Source organism: Sinocyclocheilus anshuiensis, unplaced genomic scaffold (genome assembly GCF_001515605.1).
Source record: "Sinocyclocheilus anshuiensis isolate Anshui unplaced genomic scaffold, SAMN03320099.WGS_v1.1 scaffold41, whole genome shotgun sequence".
NCBI lineage: Eukaryota > Metazoa > Chordata > Actinopteri > Cypriniformes > Cyprinidae > Sinocyclocheilus > Sinocyclocheilus anshuiensis.
The window spans coordinates 887656-909596 of NW_015539849.1; the positions used below are offsets into that span (position 1 = coordinate 887656).

Below are 21941 nucleotides of genomic sequence, written 5' to 3' on the forward strand. Positions count from 1 at the left end.
AAAAAAAAAATATATATATATATATATATATATATATATATATATATATATATACTCACACATATATACATGTATACACACACATACACTAATACATATACACTAATAAATAACAAACTTGCCTAATAGCTCTGAGCGAGCAAACAAACAAACCTGTCATCACATCGTACCTCAGCAGAGCCAAACTCAGCGTGAGACCGGTAATCATTGGACAAGAACATTGATTAAAACCCCTTTGCACACAGATTCATGTAAATGTATGCATGTTTATGGGCATATTTAATTGGAATCAATTAAAAACACGGACCCATAGGAGTGGACTGCCACTGCTTCATCCTGAATCCTGATAATTATCACACCTTCATGCAAAACATGTACAGTCACAGAGCTAACTGCGCTTCAGCTGGGATTTAGACTCACCTACGGCTGGGCTGGACTCTTCTATCATTTTTCCTCCATGAGATTCTAGGTTTGGGCGATGCACGTGGACGGCACTCCAGAGACACATCTTTCCCAACAGTCGCAATGAGCCGGACAGGGTTGGTGCTGAACATGGGAGCTGATGCTGTTGATGAAAACAAACACATAGTTCCACTTTAAAGGATTTGTTCAATCAAAAATTAAACTTGTGCCATCAACTCTTGTCATAAGACTGAGCACCAGTGATCACAACAAAAAAAAAAATGGACAATTTCATAAACTATGGTAGTCAATGGCTACCGTCAACTGTTTAGTTATAAACATTCTTCAAAATATCTTCTTTTGTGTTCAACAGAATTAAGAAACACACACAGGTTTGAAGCAACTTGAGGGTGAGTAAATGATGAAATAATTTTTGTCATTAAGAGTTTTGTAAACTTTTGAACAAGGTGATTGGTGTAAAATGTTCTTATTTTGTTTAAAGTTCTCAGAAGACAAAATAATGACTTTGTCTTTTTTAAATGATTTATTTACTACTTTTTTTGTCATGACATTTCTTGTAAAACCAAATCTTTGGCTGGCGAAATTGAAATTTTCTGCTTAATGAGCCGTTTCGTTCTGAAATACATACAAGTGTTAAACGACGTCTTATAGTGTGGTGCAGTGATGATGTATTTTTGAAGGCCAATCCGGAGGTTAGAATCACCCTGGTTTCCTTGGCAAAAGCTTTGGCTTCTGAATTAAAATAATATATTTGAGGGAGGGGCTATGGGAGGGTGTATCTATGGGCTTTAGATCTAATAAGCTTATGCAATTAACATATGAACGCGAAAGGGTACAACAGAAAATGATATGGCGAGCAGCAGCTTTCATTTATGTTAGTATTTTTATTTTATTTTTTACCTTCAAACTAAACTTATGATTTCAGACGGCAACATTTAAGTCCCGTCAGTCTAGCGTGCTTCAAGCACATGTAATGTTTAAGAATGAGATCATTAGGAAGAGAGGTCTTTAGTGGCAGTTCAAACAAAGTTGACCACATGAGCGTCTAAACTACGAAAGCAATGCTGTCAAATGCGTATTCACCTATACCTCTAGAAGTAGTCAAAAGTGAATAAGCTTGAAACGTTTCAGACCCTGTATTTAGTGTTGTCCAATTGTGATCGGAACGACAAAAACGCTTCTTAATACTAGGTGTAAATAAGGCATTTTAGCTACTTGTTAGCATCCTCCTTTTTCAAGACAAGTAAAAGCTTTTTAAAAAATCACAAGCGGGTTTTACTGATTTATTGTATGTCGTAGACTAAAATATCTTGAGCTTATGTCAACTTTATATCAGATATTTAACCAAAAACCCATTCAAATCCTGCTGACTTGGACAATAGAACCGGATGTGCTAAAATGCTAACTTATTTACAAGTTTTGGCCCACAAAATAATATGGGTAACACTTAGATTAGAGAACACATAATCACCATTAACTAAGCGTTTTCCCTCAATAAACTCCTAATTGCTGCTTATTGATAGTAAGGAAGGTAGTTGTTTATCATTTTAATAAGACCTACAATCAATGCGTTCCAAAAATAAATACAAAACTTGGGCTAATTGAAAGAAAAAAAAGGTAATAAAAAGACTGAATCCAGTTTTTGGTATTATTTATCAGAATCAGAATCAGAATCAGAATTGAACCATTCATGATGGCGCCGCAAATGGCAGCCAGGATGCTGAGCTCCGCGATTCTTCTATTGGTGGGGGGGGTGGGGATGCGTGTGTGTCTTTGTGGTAACGAATATGTGTGTGCCTAATTTGTGTGTGACATACAGCATTTACTGGAGACTTATAGTGTATAATTTTAAGTGGGAGTTTTGACATGCGTCTCTCACTGTGAATACTAAGAGGTCTTTCATATTTGACGACTCACTGCCAGTTCACTCTGGGCCACCTACTTCACTGGCCTCGAGGGTACGAGCTGCATGGCAGTGGCACACATGCGGATGAGTCGGCCTACAGCTATGGCTCATTCGAATGAAGGCTGCTGTTAGCCATGTAATATGTCACTGCAATATGTGCTCGCGTCTATAACATAGAATAGACTAAGTCACGGATGACAGCTCTCCCCATAGGCGCTGAGAAACTGGGGGATTTGTCACAAATACATTAAAAAAAAAAAATTCTTCTGACTGTCACTCCAGAGAACTAAACAAGCACTTTGGCGCTGGAGGGAAATGGACCAGTGAGGGGGAATATTCAGTGAGTCACAGTCTCTCTGAAAATTATATGTTATGAGTCTAGCATTTAAGATTGTTCATATTCTTTTAGCAATACCCATGTGGCAATAAGACCAGAGAGAGACGTCTGTGACAATATATGTATATCTGTAACAAAATATTGCACCCTTGAGTTTTTTTTTCTGGGAATAAATTACATTTTGAATTATATTAAAATAGAAATATAAAAATAGAAAGCCATTATCTTAAATTGAAATAATATTTCACAATGTTAATTTTTGCAATATTTTTGATCTAATAAATGCAACATTGGTGAGCATAAGAGACTTGTGTATATATATATATATATATATATATATTCTCCTACATTGAGTCATTAGGCTTCAACAATCATTTGAACATAAATACTGTCAAAAGAAAGAGTAATTTGTTTTGTGTTCATCTTGTCTTAGAATGATCAGAGCTCTGTGGACAAACAAAAGCACATAATGAGGAATGTAAATCAAAATGACCCCTAGGAATTTGATGAAAAGACGACCACATGCTTCTTAGAATGTGTGGGACAATCAAAGCTGACAGGGAGACAATGAGGGTGTCTCTAGTAAACATGCAATCCCGGTTTGCATCTCTCCTTTGTCTCATCCTGGGCATCCAGAGACTGATAGCGCTGGCGTTTTCATAAACGACTCTAATAGTTTTTTGTTCTTATTACACCAAGACTGACAAACAAGCTAAATCCAATCCAACATAACTTTTTTTTTCTTCTTAGTCCCTTTCTCTTTCTCTCTTTTCATCTCGCCTGCCTTCTTCTGTCGTACTGCGGGGCTGTTTGTGACAGCCCTGTCTATGTAGTCTTCGGTTTAGCCAATCCTTGTGGACACCTAACTCAATATCACCAAAGTTTCTTTCTTCCTCAAATGTGCTGCCAGCAGACTTTTCAGTCCCTGAAACAGACTTTTTTCCTGTTAAAAGAGAGCAGAAATTGATTGCTATTTGGCCCGGTTTTGTCTTTGTTGCTATTCAATGATGGTTTCAGGCTTCAGGATTATTCATTGTGTGTGATTGAAAGCCGCCTGTCAATAGCTGGCCTGCTCAACGCTCACAGAGAAAAAGAGAGACGCAAACTTTACCTGTGGGATTAAATACAATAATAATAATAATAACATATTTTGCTTAAATACTTTACTTTTTATAGAGCTTTTAATTTGGCGCTAAACCACAGGGAGACCTTAAAGGGATTATTACATAAAAATTCTGTCATCATTTACTCTTCCTAAAGTCACTCCAGACCTGTTTGACTCTGAATCCAACGAATGCCAAAATTTTTATTTCAGAAAGGTGATTTTCCCAGAAAGGTGACAAGTTTGCAGTCCAGAATCAAATAAGCACTCTTTTTCACTTCACATTTTTTTTTATTCACAATTTTCTGCTGATGTAACCAATGTTATATATATATATATATATATATATATATATATACATATATATATATGATTCAATTAAATCCTACAAAACTAGTCTACTGCATGTTATGCTGGAATAGTAAGATTCTAGAAATAGTTATATAGCAGTTACCTAGTATTTTGAGCTCTGCGCTGGAGTAGATGGCTCCGTACTTGTTCTCCGCAATGCACTGGTACATTCCAGAATCAGCCTGCTGTAGTCTGTGAATGATAAGCTCCCCATTCACCATTTCCACTCTGCTCTGTTGGGAGACGACAGTTGCTTTAGAACCATGTGTTCATCTGTCAGGCTCAAAGCATATTTAATGTCAATTACACATCTGCCAAAATGACTCCAGTATGAGACCTTTATATGTCACAATTGATATGTCATTATACTACCACTGAGTGATATGTAACACATTAAATAATAGTTAGTTTTGATTCTCGAATCTGATTGTTCGAACAGCTTTCTAATAGTGCTGATTGTGTGATTTTTAGAGGACATTTTTTTTTAAATGTTGGAGCGCCTGCCTATGTAATGCAAGAGTGTATGTAAATAGGTTCTATGGCAAGCTTACATTGTGCTGACCAAGTATTTGTGAGTTGCTTGCTTGCTTGCGTAAGGTATGTTTCTGGCCATAAGCAAAAGTCTCCATTTGAGAACCAATTGAAATATTAAACAGATCTCAGAGATTTCTTTTTCCTATAAGTAAGTGAGCTGTGTGTGTGTGTGTGTGTGTATGTACCTGTGAGTTGAGAGGTTCTCCGTTGCGCAGCCAGCGATACGTGGGCCTGGGCTTTCCTGTGGCTCGACATTCCCAGTGGAGCTGCTCTCCACTGTCCAGTTGAGTGTCATTTATCATGCTGATCCACTGCGGCAGAGCTGTTCCAGGAACACAGAGGAGACAAGGAACATATGCAAGATCAGGGCTTAACCGTAAAGATTTTTTCCCCTTCTGATTTGTACTTGTCGTGCTGAAATTTGCAAAAAAAATAAAAATAAATAAAATAAAAAAATCTTTAAAAATAAAAAATAGTAGGATTTACAATTTTCACTACGAAATTAATTAACTTAACATTTAAAAAAAACTGTATGTAACACTGAATTAATAATGAAATTTTTAAGTAGAAATTTTTTTTTGTACAAATGTTTACAACATTACATTACTATTTCTGGCATGGGCAATATAAGCAGTTGCCTAAGCTGGCAGCAGTGTTAATTCTGTTGACAAATAAATTAGATTTTTTTTTTCACAGACAAAAACAAGATGCTAACTAAACAAAAACCCGGTTTTGAATGCCAAAAACTATGATGACTATAAAACATTTTTAACATGAAGCGCAGCTGCAATTTGTAGGTAGCCTGTGTCGCATTGTCCTTTTGCAGAATTAATATGTATGAGAGGAACAGTGGAGAGCGTTTTCATTAAGAATGATGAGCAGAAAAGTTCTGAAAGCAGTGGACCTTTAGCGCCCAGCATGCACAGGAAAGTCTTTGAATTTATTGTGAGCAAAAATACAAACAGTCAAATGTTTAGAGGTTTGTTAAGTAGACAGGTATTATTACTCTTCGAAGCAATCAGACTTAACATTTTCACATGATGGATGTAAAAATTGGTGAAATGTTGATCTCAGTCATATCTAGTGAGTCATATCATGTTGACTTGTGAGTGGATACAAAAATGCTAAAAACACCCAGAACACCCACCATCTGCATAGCAACATTCTCAAAAAAGAAAAAAGAAACACCCCAGAAACAAGTTAAACCACTCTGAATACCATACAAGCCAAATAGCAACTTGCTAAAAACACTCAGAACACCCTACAAAACATATAGCAACAGAAATAACCCAGAACACCCAAGAAATCAAATAACAACCTGAAAAACTCCACATAGCAAACATGCTAAAAATCTGTGACACTCTAATTTCAAGATGCACTTTACTGATCACCGTTTGCTTAGAACTACAAAGATAATGGGAGGAAAGTAAATAGTAATGTAATATCTTTTTGGAACAAATCAATTAGCCAGCACATGGAAAGCAGTCATCTCTCTATTCAGATGACACTCCCATTGAGATATCTAGCTGCTTTGTATAATTGATAAGACATCTTGTGTCAATTTTATAAAATTGAGAGAAAAGAAGAGAGGAAAGGTGCAGGTAACCTCTGGGCATAGGCTCCTTAAGTTACAGCTCTTGGACATGGTAATAAAACGTACTGCCTCCAACCATCCACACCACTATTCCTCACTCCGGACCCACAGCCGTGACAATGACGGCAGGCCACAGCCTTGAGGAGGATGCATACCCCTGCCCGTCGGTGGCCCCCGATTCGTTGCTCACCCAGAACACGCATGTCGATCTGCAGCTGCTGCACGTGACATATAATTCACATGAGCTGCGGCTTTGAGAGAGAAGCTCGCTGAAGGCAAGCTTTCAATCACATCTGTTGAGAAAAAAAGGGGCTTACAGACTGAATAGGGTGTATGCAAATTGTAAGAGCAGACGTGTGTCTGGAATATAGTTTGCAGGTGAAGGCAGAAGCTGTGTGCCTTCCTTCAAGAGCATTTTCAAGTTTGACAGTTGGGGCAAAAGTAATAAGTTACAAACACATGATAATTTTTAATAGCAAACACCTCTTAAAATCAGTTTAAAATGTACTGAACTTTTGTAGCTTTTTGTTTTTTCACCTAGTCAAAGTTTCTTGCACCAAAGGACTTTTCTTGCTGACCACCACATACCATAGCAGTTCATAATGTCATTGATCACGAAAGACCAAATTCTTCAATAATTTAAAAGGTGTTGACTTGGGTTTTCATGTGTTCTTTTTACTCATGGTTGTAATGTCATTACTTACATTTCTGAAGGGTCCTTACAGTTTAATTTCCATTAATGGTCTTGGTAGACTGGGAAGTGACTTCTCCTTACAAACGTTCAAGAATGTCTGTTGATCAAGAGACTTAATTTATATATTTAGAGGCACTTTCCTGGTAAAAAGTGGGCGTTATATTCCAGAATAGAGCCAGACCTGACTAAAAGACCCATAGTATTCACTTGTGAGTACTTGTGAGTACTTTTGCGGCTTTGTGACTGGGACATGGAGGTTAAAAGTCAAGTTCACTGTCCTACTCAAAATATCAAACATATCTGATATCCTCTAAATCAGAGGTGCCCAAACTCGGTCCTGGAGTGCCGATGTCCTGCAGAGTTTAGCTCCAACCTGCCTCAACACACCTGCCTGGAGGTTTCTAGTATGCCTAGTAAGAGCTTGATTAGCTGGTTCAGGTGAGTCTAAATGGGGTTGGATCTAAACTCTGCAGGACACCGGCCCTCCAGGACCGAGTTTGGGCAGCCCTGCTCTAAATGGATGAAATCATATTTTGAAGCTTAAAAAACAGTCTGTGTGGATCATACCCTATGCGATTTTCTGTGAAATCGGTCAATTCTAGCTGCCCAAAATCTGTAGATTGGCTCTGACGTTTGGCAACAAGTGTTGACACCTCCAACCTGTAAATTGGGGCACAAATCTGGGCTAAAGTTGTGCATTATATTTCAACCTTAAAAGTTCATAACTAAACTACAGTATAGTTGCATGCACACCATAGGGAAATAATATTATGTTTACTCTATGCGTGTGATCTACCACATTAAATACTCAAGCTCTTTAAAGTATTTTTAAAGTTTTAAAGTCAATGTCTTTATCTTTCATCAGCTGCTAAAATCGTTCTGAAAGTGCTTACAATGATATTATTCCTCTGCGTCATTATCATTTTACCTGTAATGTGGATTTTGTTATTCTCATAGAATTAGAACAATTGCTAAAACTTTACAGTTATCCTTATAGTTATTGTTCTTCGTAGATGTTCAGCAGATGCTGACTTGCATTTTATGAATCACCAAGGACTATGGTTTCAGCTAAAAATCTTCTTTACTGTTCTACTGAAGAAAACAGTCACCTACATCCAGTCAGATTTATGCAAAAGAGAGTGAGCGTATGCCCAGTGGAATAATTTATGAAGGAACCTAATCAGAAATGGACCCAGTGGATCTTTTTCCCACACTACTGTGACACATTACTTCAAAGCCTTTTTTTTTTTTTTTTACAAATAGCTCTTACATTTATACATTTTCTGAAGAAAATGCGAGTAGTGCTCATCCACTCAAAACTAGTGTGTTCTGGGTGGCTGCAAAAGCATTGTTAAAGGGTTCTGGGATGTGGATGGATGTTATAATAGAGCACAGGTCTTCAGCCCTGCTACTGGAGACCCACTGTACTGCAGAGTTTAGCTCCAACCCTAATCAAACCAACCCTGAACCAGCTAATCAAGGTCTTCAAGATTGCTTGAAAATCATACATCAGTGTGGTGTGTTAAAGCAACTTGGAAATAAATATAGTAAAAGAGTCTGTCTTTAGGAGCAGGATTGAAGACCTCCACAATAGAGTCCATCCTCAAATTTCTGCGATAGTCTTGTCCAGGGATCGGCAACTCCAGTCCTGGACTGCCAATGTCCTGTGGAGTTTAGCTCCATGCCTAATCAAGCGCACATGTCTATAGTTTTCTAGTAATCCTGAAGACTTTGGTTAGATTTTTAAGGTATGTTTGATTGGGGATAGAGCTAAACTGCTAGCAACCCTCTTGGACTGTAGTTGCCCATACCTGGTTTGGTCTCTAGATATTGCTTCTTCAACGTAAGTCTTTGGAAAAATCATTCATCCAATCAAAATAACAAAGAAATTGCACATATTCCCTCAATAAGCCAGATGATTTGAGCCATCATTCTAGTCTGTAGGATAAACCTGCCTTGGCTTTCACCATTATCAATCCCCCACTTGCTCATATAGATTTATTAATTTAACAGATGCTTTCGTCGCAACTTACAAATGAGTAACACACTTTTTTGGTAATGCTTTATTTTCAGTAATGCTTTATTTTTAAGGACCAATTCTCAGTTTTAACTAGCATGCATATTACTAGCATATTGGCTGTTTATTAGTATTCATAAAGCACATATTAATGCCTTAAGTCCTGATCACACCAAGGATGATGACTATAAAGATAACGATAAAAATATAGTTCTAAAAATCCAAATCTTTAAAATCCATTTTGTAGTTGTTTATCGACCCCCAGGACCACAAGGTAACTTCTTGGATGAATTAGATGTGCTGCTCTCAACCTTTCCTGAGAATGGTTGCAGGCTGCAGATTTCCACACTCTGCTTGCCTCTTTTGATCTCAAGAGAGTGTTAACTAAGGCTACTCACAAATCAGGCAACCAACTTGACCTTATTTACACACGACACTGCTCCACTGATCATGTACTGGTTACTGCACTAACGCTCACTCTCACCCTCCCGGCTATCTGCTATGTTTCATCTTCGCTTCCTCCCCCTAAACAGTTAGCATCTCTTGATGCTAACCGTGCTACTGATACGTTCTGCTCCACTCTTACATCTTGTTTAGACACTGTCTGCCCCTTGTTTTCCAGGCCAGGCCGTACCACCCCTTCTACCCCTTGGCTGTCTGATGTTCTCCGTGAGCATTCTTCTAAGCTCAGGGCTGCTGACAGGTTGTGGCGCAAATCAAAAAATACTACTGACCTCTGTAGCGAATCAGCTCATAAGGGAAATATGAATAATTAATCATAACTAGTTATAATTAATTATAAATATTTAGATCCGCTGTAGATATTTACTTGACCTCTCAGGGTCAACTGTCTGTATTAGATTCAATATGAAACTAAAAAGACAATGCAAAGAAAAGAAAGTCGTTTTACAGTTGAGTTTTCCAGTCTGTTTGATAGTCCAATGAACTGCCCCTTGTCTTCCAGGCTAGGCCATACCCCCCCCTCTGCCCCTTGGTTATCTGTGAGCATCGTTCTAAGCTCAGGGCTGCTGAATGGGTGTGGCGCAAATCACAAAATACTACTGAACTTAAATATGTATCAGTCACTCCTCTCTTCATTCTCTGCTAATGTCTCCATTGCTAAAAGGACATACTATCATAACAAAATTAACAATTCGTCTAACTCTCGCATGCTGTTTAAAATATTTTCCTCCCTCCTTTGTTCTCCCCTCCTTCATCAACTATAACAGCTGACGACTTTGCCACGTTCCTCATTAATACAATTAAAACCATCAGTGCACAATTTTCCACACCACAAACTGTCAAGCACATCTTACCAGCCATCTCAGTTCAGTGGTTTGAGTCTTATCTCTCAGATAGGTCCTTCACGATATCTTGGAGAGGTGAGGTGTCCAAGTCACAGCATCTAACCACTGGGGTGCCTCAGGGCTCAGTACTTGGACCACTTCTCTTCTCTGTCTACATGGCATCATTAGGTTCTGTCCCATCCAGTTAGGCACATCAACCATAACTCAAAAACAGACAGAAACCTTGGAGTTATGATTGACGATCAGCAGACTTTCTCAGACCACATTGCTAAAACTGCTCGGTCCTGCAGATTTGCTTTATTCAACATCAAGAATATCAGGCCCTTTCTTTCGGAACATGCTTGACAAGTCCTTGTTCAAGCTCTTGTTCTGTCCAGGCTGGACTATTGCAATGCTCTCTTGGCAGGTCTTCCAGCCAGTAGCTTGCTCTATTCTTTTTCTATTCTATCTGTTTTCTTTTTATTTATTATATGATGTAAAAAAAAACCTTGCTATGTGTACTGCATTAAGCTAACAGACTTGTTATAGCACTTGCATATCATTGCTCTTTTGTTGATTTTGATTGCTTCCATTGTCCTCATTTGTAAGTCGCTTTGGATAAAAGTGTCTGCTAAATGTCTAAATGTAAATGTAAAAATCGTTCTCAATATTAAAGAATAGCAGAGTCCACACCACAGCTATAACAATAAAGGCACAGAGAAACAATATAGTTGAAATCACTTTCATAACGATTTTTCCCAGCTAATGAACGATAAAAAACATTTACAGTCAATCAGAATCAATCCTGCTATGACGAGCTCGAGAATTTAAAGCGGCAGATGAGTGTGCGCTTGGAATAAACAGACAATATCCGTGTGGAAGGTGTGGACGCTAATATAGTTATCTTTATAGTTATCATTCTTGGTGTGAACGGGCCTTTATTCTGCACGACAATATTTTATATCCCTTAATCCTACCCCATACCTATACTTAACAGCTACATTACAAACTATTAATAAGAAGCAAATTAGGAGGATAAGAATCATAGTTAATAGTTAATCGTGAGAACTGAACCTTAAAATCAAGTGTAACCGAAATGTCCTTTTTAATGATCTGGTTGCACAGTTTTTCAGAAGCAAAGCTGTACTCACTGTAGACCTGGAGTTGTCCTCTGAAGGCAGTGCCTCCTCTGGTGTTCTCAGCTTTACACTCGTAACTCCCAGAATCCTCTAGCTGGATGTTGGGGATCTCGAGAACAGCCTGTGATTTGCGCAGACGGGCTTTTTTGGGGATGTTCCCACTCATCTTTCTCCAGGTGATGGTGGGGACAGGACTGAGAACATAAAAAAATATATAAGAAATAAATAATTAAAGAGGTAATATATCATTTTTTGATGCTGCAATAGTTCATCTTATCCCAGTTTATTCTAGTTTGTTTGAGAATATTAACTAGCATGACTTTGACTCAACCAATTGTGTCATTCTAGGGTAGGATCTGTTTGTCTGTCCAACTGTGGCTAAGGGGAGTGTTCAGAAAACCTTTTTGAAAACATGTCATTATTTTTTTACAACAGAGCCCTTTTTTTCCTGGAAGTATTTGTAGCATTTATTTTGCAGTGCTTCATGGGAGTGAGCGTCACTGCTGAATTCCATTGAATCCATTGAATTCCATTGAATGAATTGAAAAGGTTTTAAAGGTAACAGCAACCTCTTTGTTTGGTAGATGAGCTCTTCAGGAGGTAGATTATTTCCTTACCAAGAATTTGGCTTTTGCACACAGTTTTATTTTTAAACAGTGTTGAAATCATCGTGACTTGTGGCTTTTACAGAAGCGTAAATCATCACCTAACAACATCACGAAACCCAGCTGATTCTCTAAGACTCTCCTCCTGAAAAACGATATACTTCATCTCAAAAAAGCACTTTCTAAAAGCAATTCCTTTATCTCTGCCCAAAACGTGCATCTGTGCTAATTCATAAAGCTGATACTGTGGTCTTTTTGAAAGTACGAACAGGACAATCTGATATGGCAGCACTCTGTAAGTGGCTGTGTACTGGGTAACACAATAAACGTCTAGATAGTTGTGTAGATAAGCAGTATTTGTACACTGCCATCCATCCCTATTTGTGGCTGCAGCGGGCGTGTGATATGACCTCCTAGGTGCGGCACCCGTTTGTAGATAACCCGCTCTATCAGACACAATCAGCACTGCTACATAGTGACAGCTCCATTTCACAGCTTTCCAACAATGGAAATGTGACGCCGAGGAAAACCCAGACAGCGGCATCAATCATCCGTAGGCCCCTCTGTAAAAACTTCCGTAAAAAAGGGTCCTTTGTCCCTCTACATCCGCTTAAATTGTACAAGGACATTTATCCACACAGGATGACATTTCTGTCCTGTCAGTTTAAATCATGGTGGATCTATGATAAAACTCATGGGGCCTTTTTAAAGTTGTAGAACAAACATTTTGTCTTCAGTGATTTCATCATATTGATGCATTGGTAGGTGTGGATATTATTTGTATGTCTCATATGATTACTAATAAAGCAAATAGTTCTGTTTTGAATGCTAAAAGATAATAATAAAAAAATGTTTATGTGGCCAAAAAAGATGAAATTCTGATTGCTTCATAACAGAATAGCAGACTACTTACATACAATGCATATAATTATTAGTTATCACTGTACAAATAATGTCTTAGTAGGATGATATTTAAACATTTTATATTCAGAGCTCTTCCATTGTGAGGTGCAAACATATAATAAAATGCAACACTATGATGATTGAGAGATGTGCAAATGTTCCTCAAGATCCGATATGCAAAAAAACAAAAAAAAAAACGTATGGATAATCAAGTAAACCTATTTTTTTTTTCAGACCAGTAATTGTTGTTGTTTCTAGGGTTAATATTTTTTAAATTTCACAATGTATATACTATATATAGTATATAGTATAATGTAGTCTTTAATTAAGGCTATAATGTGAAATCAATTCAATTTAATTCAAAATTCCCTTCTTAAATGCACAATAAGACTCCACTAAATTCTTATGAGTAAAAATGTACATTCATATTGTTTATCTAACCCTGAAAATGTTCAAGAGCAAATCATTTGAATAAAAAAATTCATAACAAAATATCTAACCATTATTTCTTAAGTGGTGTGAGAACCATCCAGAAAGGTTATACCTTCAACAAAATGCCAGCATGCATGAAAGCGACCTCTTTTGTAGCCCCGGTAACATTTTCGGCTCCAGACCCATTCACCATTATAAGCTGGCAGTTTGCCTTTGAAAGTGTACGGTACAATGCCGCCTCTGAAAAGCATCCCTGCAGACATTTCGGGCAGACCGCCCGAGCTACTGACAATAAACATTCTAGCCTTTTCCCTGCACACAATGCCAAGCCCTTAGTCGCCCCGACTGTTAGATTGTCATACATGCTGAGTGACAGCATGAGACTAAAAGTAATTCTTAGTTCAGTTTAGTTCATTACAAAGAGTGCCATTTTCTAATAATGTGCACTGATAAATCATTTATTTGCGGGTAAGGGGGGGGGGGCCTAAAGTTCACCAGAGGATTTGCTATCAGCACTAAATGAGCTGCGAGCGAAGAGAAAGGCCATTGGTGAGATCTCCGTGATTTCTCCATTCACTGAGCAGCGAGCTAAGAGTCTGTAAAGTTTAATTGAACTAAGGGAGAGAAGCCAACAAGAATACATCGATTAATGTCTAGGTTTAATTAATGACTTATTATTCTAATATGAATAATTAATTGTAAACGACATTTCCACACCAAGGGGTCCTTGAAGGCACTGTAAACAATTACTGGGCCCTTACAACAGTTTGGCTTAGAATCTGTTTGCGCTTGATAGGCTTTGCATTTGAATTATTCATTACAAATAACAAACGCAAATAGAATTACAGCACGATGACACTGGATTATGTATTTAAAATGCAGAATTGCATTTCCTTTACGCAAAACACCCTATCAAGTTCTGTTAAGCTACAAACTGAGAATCCCAAAGAAAGTTCTACAGAATGTAACCTGACAATGACAAATAAAAATAAAGCAGAAAATAACACAAAACCAAATATATAAATATAGATAGATGAATAGATAGATGGATGGATATTTTATTGTTATTATTAGTACATTTGCACCAAAAACCTTTAATTCTGAATATATATCTATTGTTTTATGGGAAATATTTTGCTTAAAAAGCTCCTTATGTTAAATATTTTGCTTGAAAATGAAATACCTCTTTCGTTAATATTTTGTTATATTAACGTGTGCAGTGATCAACAATCTCCCAAAAACATTTAAATCAATTAACCACTCCATCCTAGACTTCTCTAGACATCAACTTCTGCATTTGCCTATACAATATCTAAATGATCTGTTTTATTTTTCAATTGAATTTTAGAGAAACAGCTCTACATTTAAAAAAAAAAAAAGGTTAGCATGTCACCTTCATATAGTCTCTTGTATATTTGCTGCTAACTAAAAACAAACCCAAAGTTATGGCAGCTATTCCTGTTCAAGTAAAAACAGAGAGCGCTTTTCAAATGATCTCTTTATGTGTAAGCGAGCAGGATGGCATGGCAAAGCACATCTTAAGCATGTGGAAAAAAGCCTTCTCGCTCCATCATTTATAGTCAGTGTGCTGCACTGACTGAATGTCGGAGTGCTTTTCTGCCTTCTGGCTGTGGGTCTGTACTGGCCACATTCATTTCTCAATGTGCTATCCTTGACCATATGTGAACAGACCAGATATTAAAAGCATCCTCCAAACAATGGCATGTACAGACACTCAAATCGCTCTCCTGCTTCACAACCCCTGGCCCTCACCCTCTGCCGCCCCATACAACTATTACGAGAATATACAGCTCCCAGGGGCTGAATCTCGGTGCAGTTTCTACACCAATCACAGTGAAATTGCCACTATATCAGTTATGGCACAGAGTTCAATACTTGTGGAGAGCTCCTTTAACAGCAGAGCGGAGTTAGGAGTAAAAATAGCTATCCTCCTGGTACCATCTCATCTCTGGAGGATGCATTCTGCTCTCTATTCTGAAAAGAAAGTGGTTTGACTGGTTAAATTGGCCGCAATTATGATTATTAATGATTCCAATAGCAAAAGAGGTGCTTCCAAAGGGGCAACGGTGCATGTTCTACCTTTGTGTGATAGAAAGGCACCTTCAGGTGGCACAATGTCGGGAAGCGGTCTGGGTGGGGGTGGGTTGATTATGCCAACATACTTACTTCCCAAGGGCAAAGCACTCTAGCCGCACTGTGATGCCTTTGGCTGCCAGTACCGTCTGGGGAAAATGTGCTTCAATTTTGGGCTCGTACTCCCCCATCACTCCTAAAAAACAAAACGTAAGACATTCATAAAGGTAGGTCTACATATAGATTTCACCATATGCGATGGCATGACACTAAATAGAAGCTCAGCATTAAAATGTGTGCTAATTAACATACGTATGCCATGCAATGAAAAAATACATACTTTTGTCAAAAAAAAAAAAAACATCAATGAAAACTCCAACTTTCCAAGTTCAGGGGGTTTCAATCTTGAAGGAAGCTAACTGGCACTCATCACCAGGTTCTCATTGTCAATGTACACTCTGCTATTTAGCTTGCGCATATTTTGTTTACTGCTGACTAAGAAAAGCAGTTAAGTTTCACAGAAAGTACGACACATTTAGCTGGTTTATGAGGTGACAGGCTGCATTTCCCATCATTCGAATACCACAGGCACCTGTCACATACTATTTGATTTTGCATGTAAGCATTAGCATCTAGCTAAAATCATTACCTTAAAATTCACTTACTTACAGCTGATGTAACCTGTGTTAGCCATCTTGCTAACTAATGTCACACTTTTAATGCATCCGAAGGAGTGCCTACTTCCGTACTATATAATATGCAGAAAACAGTATGTCAAAAGAGTAGTATCCCTGAATACCATCCCAGGCCCAGTAGAAAAAAAAAAAAACATGAATATGTGGGTTTTGCAATGCTTTCAAAGTGAAAGTGTTTTATTACATTGGTTGTTGTATGTATCATCGCAGTTTGGAAATAAAATGTCTAGTTAGTGGCAATGAAAGGTTAATGCTATCATTATCAGTCTTACTGATCGTGTTTGAAAATAGCATACCACCTAATCTAACTTGAACATAAATCATAAGATAAAAATGCATCTGCCATGCCATTTTACCTTCTTTCTATAAACTTGTACCTGAGAGTTCCGAATTGCAAGTGTTGTTATACCAGAGCTACGGAGCAAGTGTACTACGTCAAAAAAAAAAAAAAAAAAAACTGACATAAAAATAATATCTTCTGGAGTGCATTCATACACTAGCTGTACAAATGCACTTTAAAATAAATAATAATTATATAAATTAATTTACTTTTCAATGCAATTTTAAAATGATAATATTTCTGTCATAATATTTTCACTTGCAAGAGTTAAACCCTTAAGCTTTTATTTTGGCAGAAAAAAAAGCAGGGACGTTTTTTTTTTTTTTTTTTTGTGACAACCGGTTTACAAATACTTCTCATTATAAACCTTGTGAAATGCAATTATCTGTCTACAAAAAAATCTGCAAATGCGAAAATAAAACTATTTGTGCATGTTGTGTTCTAGTTTAAATGCACGTTAAACTCACAGCGCTTGAAGAAATGTCACTGCATTTACTATGAACCAAGATGCTCTGAGATGCTGAAAACACTGGAGCTGTTCGTGTGCACACGATGCCACACTTCGTAGTTTATATTATATAAACACTGCATGCTGCATGTTCAGTGCACAGAAATATATATATATACAGTATATATATATATATATATATATATATTACTATATACTACATGTTCATATAATTAAAATACACACACTGTGGTGTGTCAACTTACTATCGGACAGAAGAGAGTGCGAGAAAGCGAAGTTTGTATCTGTGTATTGATACTACAGTACGAGTACTGAAACTGTTTAAAATTTTTCAGTATCAATATGTAATCAAAAATCTCTATTTTTGACAACACTACCAGACATTTATGGTGATACAGCTCTTATGAAGTCTCCCCCATTTACACCTGGCATTGACTTGCATTTTTTTATCCGGCAGAGATCTTATCGCACTTTATGTGTCCCTGAGCACCTCCAAATGTGGTTGTAGTGATCCGATCAGTGTGTCTTGAGTGCATTTACACGTAATGCAATCTGATTGTGATCCGCTTTCTGAAGTGAACAGGCATGATAAAAGCATTCAAGTGATTTTATACTGAGATACGTTAGCTGTGCTACAACCGACTCTATGGGGCAGCACACCTCTAAATATCTCAGTTTGTAGGTGTTGGATCAGCACATTACTCACACCTTTTGCCCCTCTCACATGAAATTCCACCTTGGCATCTTCCCGTTTGCTTTTTGGAAGCCCATACTCATTAATTAAAGCTTGTGACAGAAAACTTGTGCTTCTTGTGCACTGGCCTCGTGTTTTATTTTTTCTTTCAATCCATGTAGGTGCTTTGTAGGTTTAGGAGAGGCCTGAGGTGCTCTTATATGATGGATTACATTGCGCATGAGGACTCCATCGCCTGAAATATCCAGAGTAGCTGCACTAGAACATTGACCTCACAATCAATAGTGCAACAACCCAAGACATTTTATAAATGCGACAACTGCACATACAGCAGCCCCAAAAGGTTCATGCACACTTTAGCCACACTTAAATAGATGTCTTTGCATTAGATTACATAATAACAAATAAAATTAAATAAAAATGAAATGAAGATCACCATTTTATTGCATTGTATTATGTTTTGTTCCACAATACAAAACTACAGAGCTTTGATCATATACTAAGCATTTAAATATCATCTTACTAGGACATACTATTGGGAAATATAGATCAACAACTGATATTTATTTAAGAAGGCTGCTATACTGTTACAAAGATCTCATTGATTTACATTACAAGCTATCAGAATTTCATTTTTAATTTGGCCATATAAAATATCAGCAACTGCACTAAATTGCATATTTTTGCTCTTGAATAAAACTGAGATGTATGAGCTCCACATTCTCCTGTATCATACTATACGAGCCATAAAAACCTGATTTATCAAATGATAATCTTTCATGTTTAGGTTCAATAAACTGTTTTATTAAATAAATAAATAATTTAGACTATTTGTCTAATCTCATTTGTTAAGCTTTACAGCGTTAAAGATGGGTATGATTCTTAATGCATTAATAAATTCCATCTACTGTACAAGAGTAAACAATCTCCTGGATTTGCAATTTAGCACAACGAAGCTCGAGGGATCACAGCAAACAGGTGCCACGGTACGGGAAACCCAGTAGATACCAGTGACAAAGAGAGGGAATTCTCCACAGTAGCTCGCATGACAAGCTGTGAAACTAAATTATTTTGCAAGTACACTACAGAGGCCGCTGGGAAATGGGGCAAGAGAATTTGTCCTCAAAACAGCACCACGCTGGAGTCTAATTGATGTGCAGAATTCCGTGGAATGCAGAGGAATCTTGAATGGCTGCATTTCACTTCTGCAGTCGTAGCTGGAGGACACAGATCCTTTGTTTATTCATGCGGATGTTGTGAGGGCCCATCTATATCCATTTGCTGAGAGATATGTCAGCTGGCATTCAGTAAGTCTGCAATTACGAAGAGAAACACTCCCATTCAGGGGCCTAATTAGCATTATCAGTCTTATTAAATGGGAAACTGGTGTATGAATTTTACATGAGAAAGTATTTCTTTCCTTTTTTACACTTTGAAAAATATAACAAATATTGCAATTGTGCCTTAATCTAGAACATGTCTCGACCACCGCTGGTGAAAGCCAAAGATTATAGAAAAAGGGAAACAGTTCAGAAAGAAGATCCATTTCATGCTATTTGACGCTTTAAACAGTCCTCCAAAAATGTCCACTAGCAATCATCTACTATATTAAAGCAATATCACACGAGCAAGAGTTTGTTATGGCTGTACATCACAGCCATTACACACTTGTGAGATATTACTTTTATTCAACAGTCCAACATAAAAGCATATAAATAAGTAAGGATATCCAAACAGTGTCCTAATGACTTTCTTCAGCCACAAATTCAGGATGTGCCATTACTAGTTCAAGAGATGTGTCCAGACCTCTGTTACTCATTTGAAACGTTCACTACGTCCATTTCTGAGATGTTATTGAGATAACAAGAAAGCAGCATCATTGTGTGAAGTTGCTTTTACACAGAACAACAGATATATCTCCAAATATATCACTAAATATATCACTAAAGCAAATACCGTGCAACCACACTTTAGATGGTCACTTGTTAAGACATTTGTCATTTGTTTCATTCCTAATGAAGCAGCATTTTTTAATGAATTTGCTGAATATTTGATCAAATGACTCATCAAAAGACAGTCACTTGTTTCATTCCGGGAAATATTAATTGTTGAAATAAGCATTCTCGAAATAAGCATTGTTGCTTGAATCAGTTGAATAAATTATTCAATGACTCACACATAAAGTGTCATTACGTATCGAAATTAATCAGTGTTTTTGAATGGATTGGTCGAATGGATAATTTGAAGGATTCACTCATAAAGACAATCACTTGGTGTCATCGTTTTCTGATGTAACCTGCAGGAAGAGTCACTGAAATATCTCCATGACTAATGCACAGACTTTGAATGGTCATCAATGGAGAAAGATGTTTTTTTGCCCACAGACTGTTGTAGGCATGGCATCTACTGAACCAGGCCAGCAGGGACTAACTGCTTAAACTAACCAGCCAAACTCTGACCCCTTGCCTACAGCTGTAATCTACAGCACATTTATAGCCTATTTTATGATAGCAGTCCATTTTCCCCCAAACAACTTTTCAATTTCAATCTCAATTCCCTTACTTGTTACACATTTATGATTCCAAAGCAATCCCATGTGTATAATGAATTTGCAATATTATATTGGTTTACGCTGCAATACATTTTCTGTGTATCCTATTTAGTATCTAGAAGGGCTGAAATTGATAGGACTGCATTCTAGGCCAGCTGTGCCGAAACAAATACGTGAGCTCTTTTTGTGTTGCGATGCCTACTTTCAAATCACAATTTAATCCATTTATTAACATAGAATGGGGTAGTTTTGTGCAATGCAATTTTCCCTTTCTTGTTGTGCTATGCAGAACAATCACCTGATGAAAGTGTGGGCATCCATCAGACATTTAAAGCTTTTACATCCAACTGCTAATGAAAAAAATCCATTATTCCAATGCTGGGCTTCATATCTATTTTCTAATGACAAACCAAAGCAAAAGTGCAAATTGAAAGCAACCATGAGAAAATCTACACGGTGGTGCAAATAATTTACATTTTCATAATTTATTTACCTTTATGTCATTCCAAACCTATATGATTTTTTCTTCTGTCCACTAACGGTTGTATTTGTGCTGCTCTTTTCCATACATTCAAAATGAATGGTGGGTTACCAAAAAGTTATCAAAGTACTTCAAACGTCTCTAGGTTACGTATGTACCACTGCGTCAAGATTGCTTTGGGAACGCGCCTGCGTGGCCGCGTTCTGAAGCACATGTCAAATCAGCCCAATGGAGCAGCGAGACGTCACGAGCGGGGTGAAGTAAGCAATAGAAAGTATAAAAGCGCATCCGGCAGAGCGCAAGTCAGCTTCAATGAAGTAGTGCCTGCAGGGATGCAGGGAGTATGGCAAAGAGACGCAGCGTCTCGTTCCCTCGGGGAACCATGGTTACATCCGTAACCTAGAGACGTTCCCCTTCAGGAACTCGAGCTGCGTCGAGATCGCTTTGGGAACGAATAGCTAAAATAACTGAAAGCGGTTATCCTTGCACATTCAAGTTACACACTCTTATGTTAAAAATAAAACCATATGAAACAGAATCTGCAGCTGGCACATTCCTGCAAATAAATTAAGACTCAATTATATGGCATTTAATTAATCATGCATATATCAATATTTTCTGAGAACAGTAGCCTGTTATTAGCATTGAGCGCCAGGAAGTATAAAAGCGCATCCGGCAGAGCGCAAGTCAGCTTCAATGAAGTAGTGCCTGCAGGGATGCAGGGAGTATGGCAAAGAGACGCAGCGTCTCATTCCCTCGGGGAACCATGGTTACATACGTAACCTAGAGATGTTCCCCTTCAGGAACTCGAGCTGCGTCGAGATTGCTTTGGGAACGAGAATACCCACTGCGCCATACTACCAAGTCCCTGCCTGTGTGTGTATCTCATAAGCACATCATGAAGAGAGAACCTGTGAACCTGGGGTAGATGCCAGGTCTAGGATGTAAAAGCGGACAAAAGTGTGCGGAGAGGACCAGCCCGCCGCAGCACAAATATCCTGCAAGGCCACACCCAAGTTGAAAGCTTTGGAGGCCGCCATAGGAGACGGGAGGCCAGAGGACTCGTAGGCTAGTGAGATGGCCTCGACCACCTCGGGGTGGAGCCTCCATCCCCCAGGTCTCAGCCCCTGTCTCAACAGGATATCTGCCCCCTGATTTAGATACCCAGGGATGTAAACTGCTCTTAGAGAGAGGAGCTTCCCCTGAGCCCACAGAAGGATCTGGCGCACCAGCTTGTACAAGGGGCGCGAACGCAGACCCCCCTGCCGATTGATGTAGGAGACCACCGATGTGT

General features: G+C 38.0%; 1 protein-coding gene across 1 annotated transcript in view; it reads right to left on the reverse strand.

The window, feature by feature from the left end:
* Positions 1–21941, reverse strand: part of LOC107684615 (contactin-5-like) — a 132102-nt gene that overhangs the window by 50837 nt on the left and 59324 nt on the right. Inside the window, 5 exon segments of the mRNA XM_016480915.1 lie at positions 421–565; positions 4223–4352; positions 4839–4975; positions 11396–11577; positions 15511–15613. Coding sequence (XP_016336401.1) covers positions 421–565; positions 4223–4352; positions 4839–4975; positions 11396–11577; positions 15511–15613 — 697 coding nt within the window.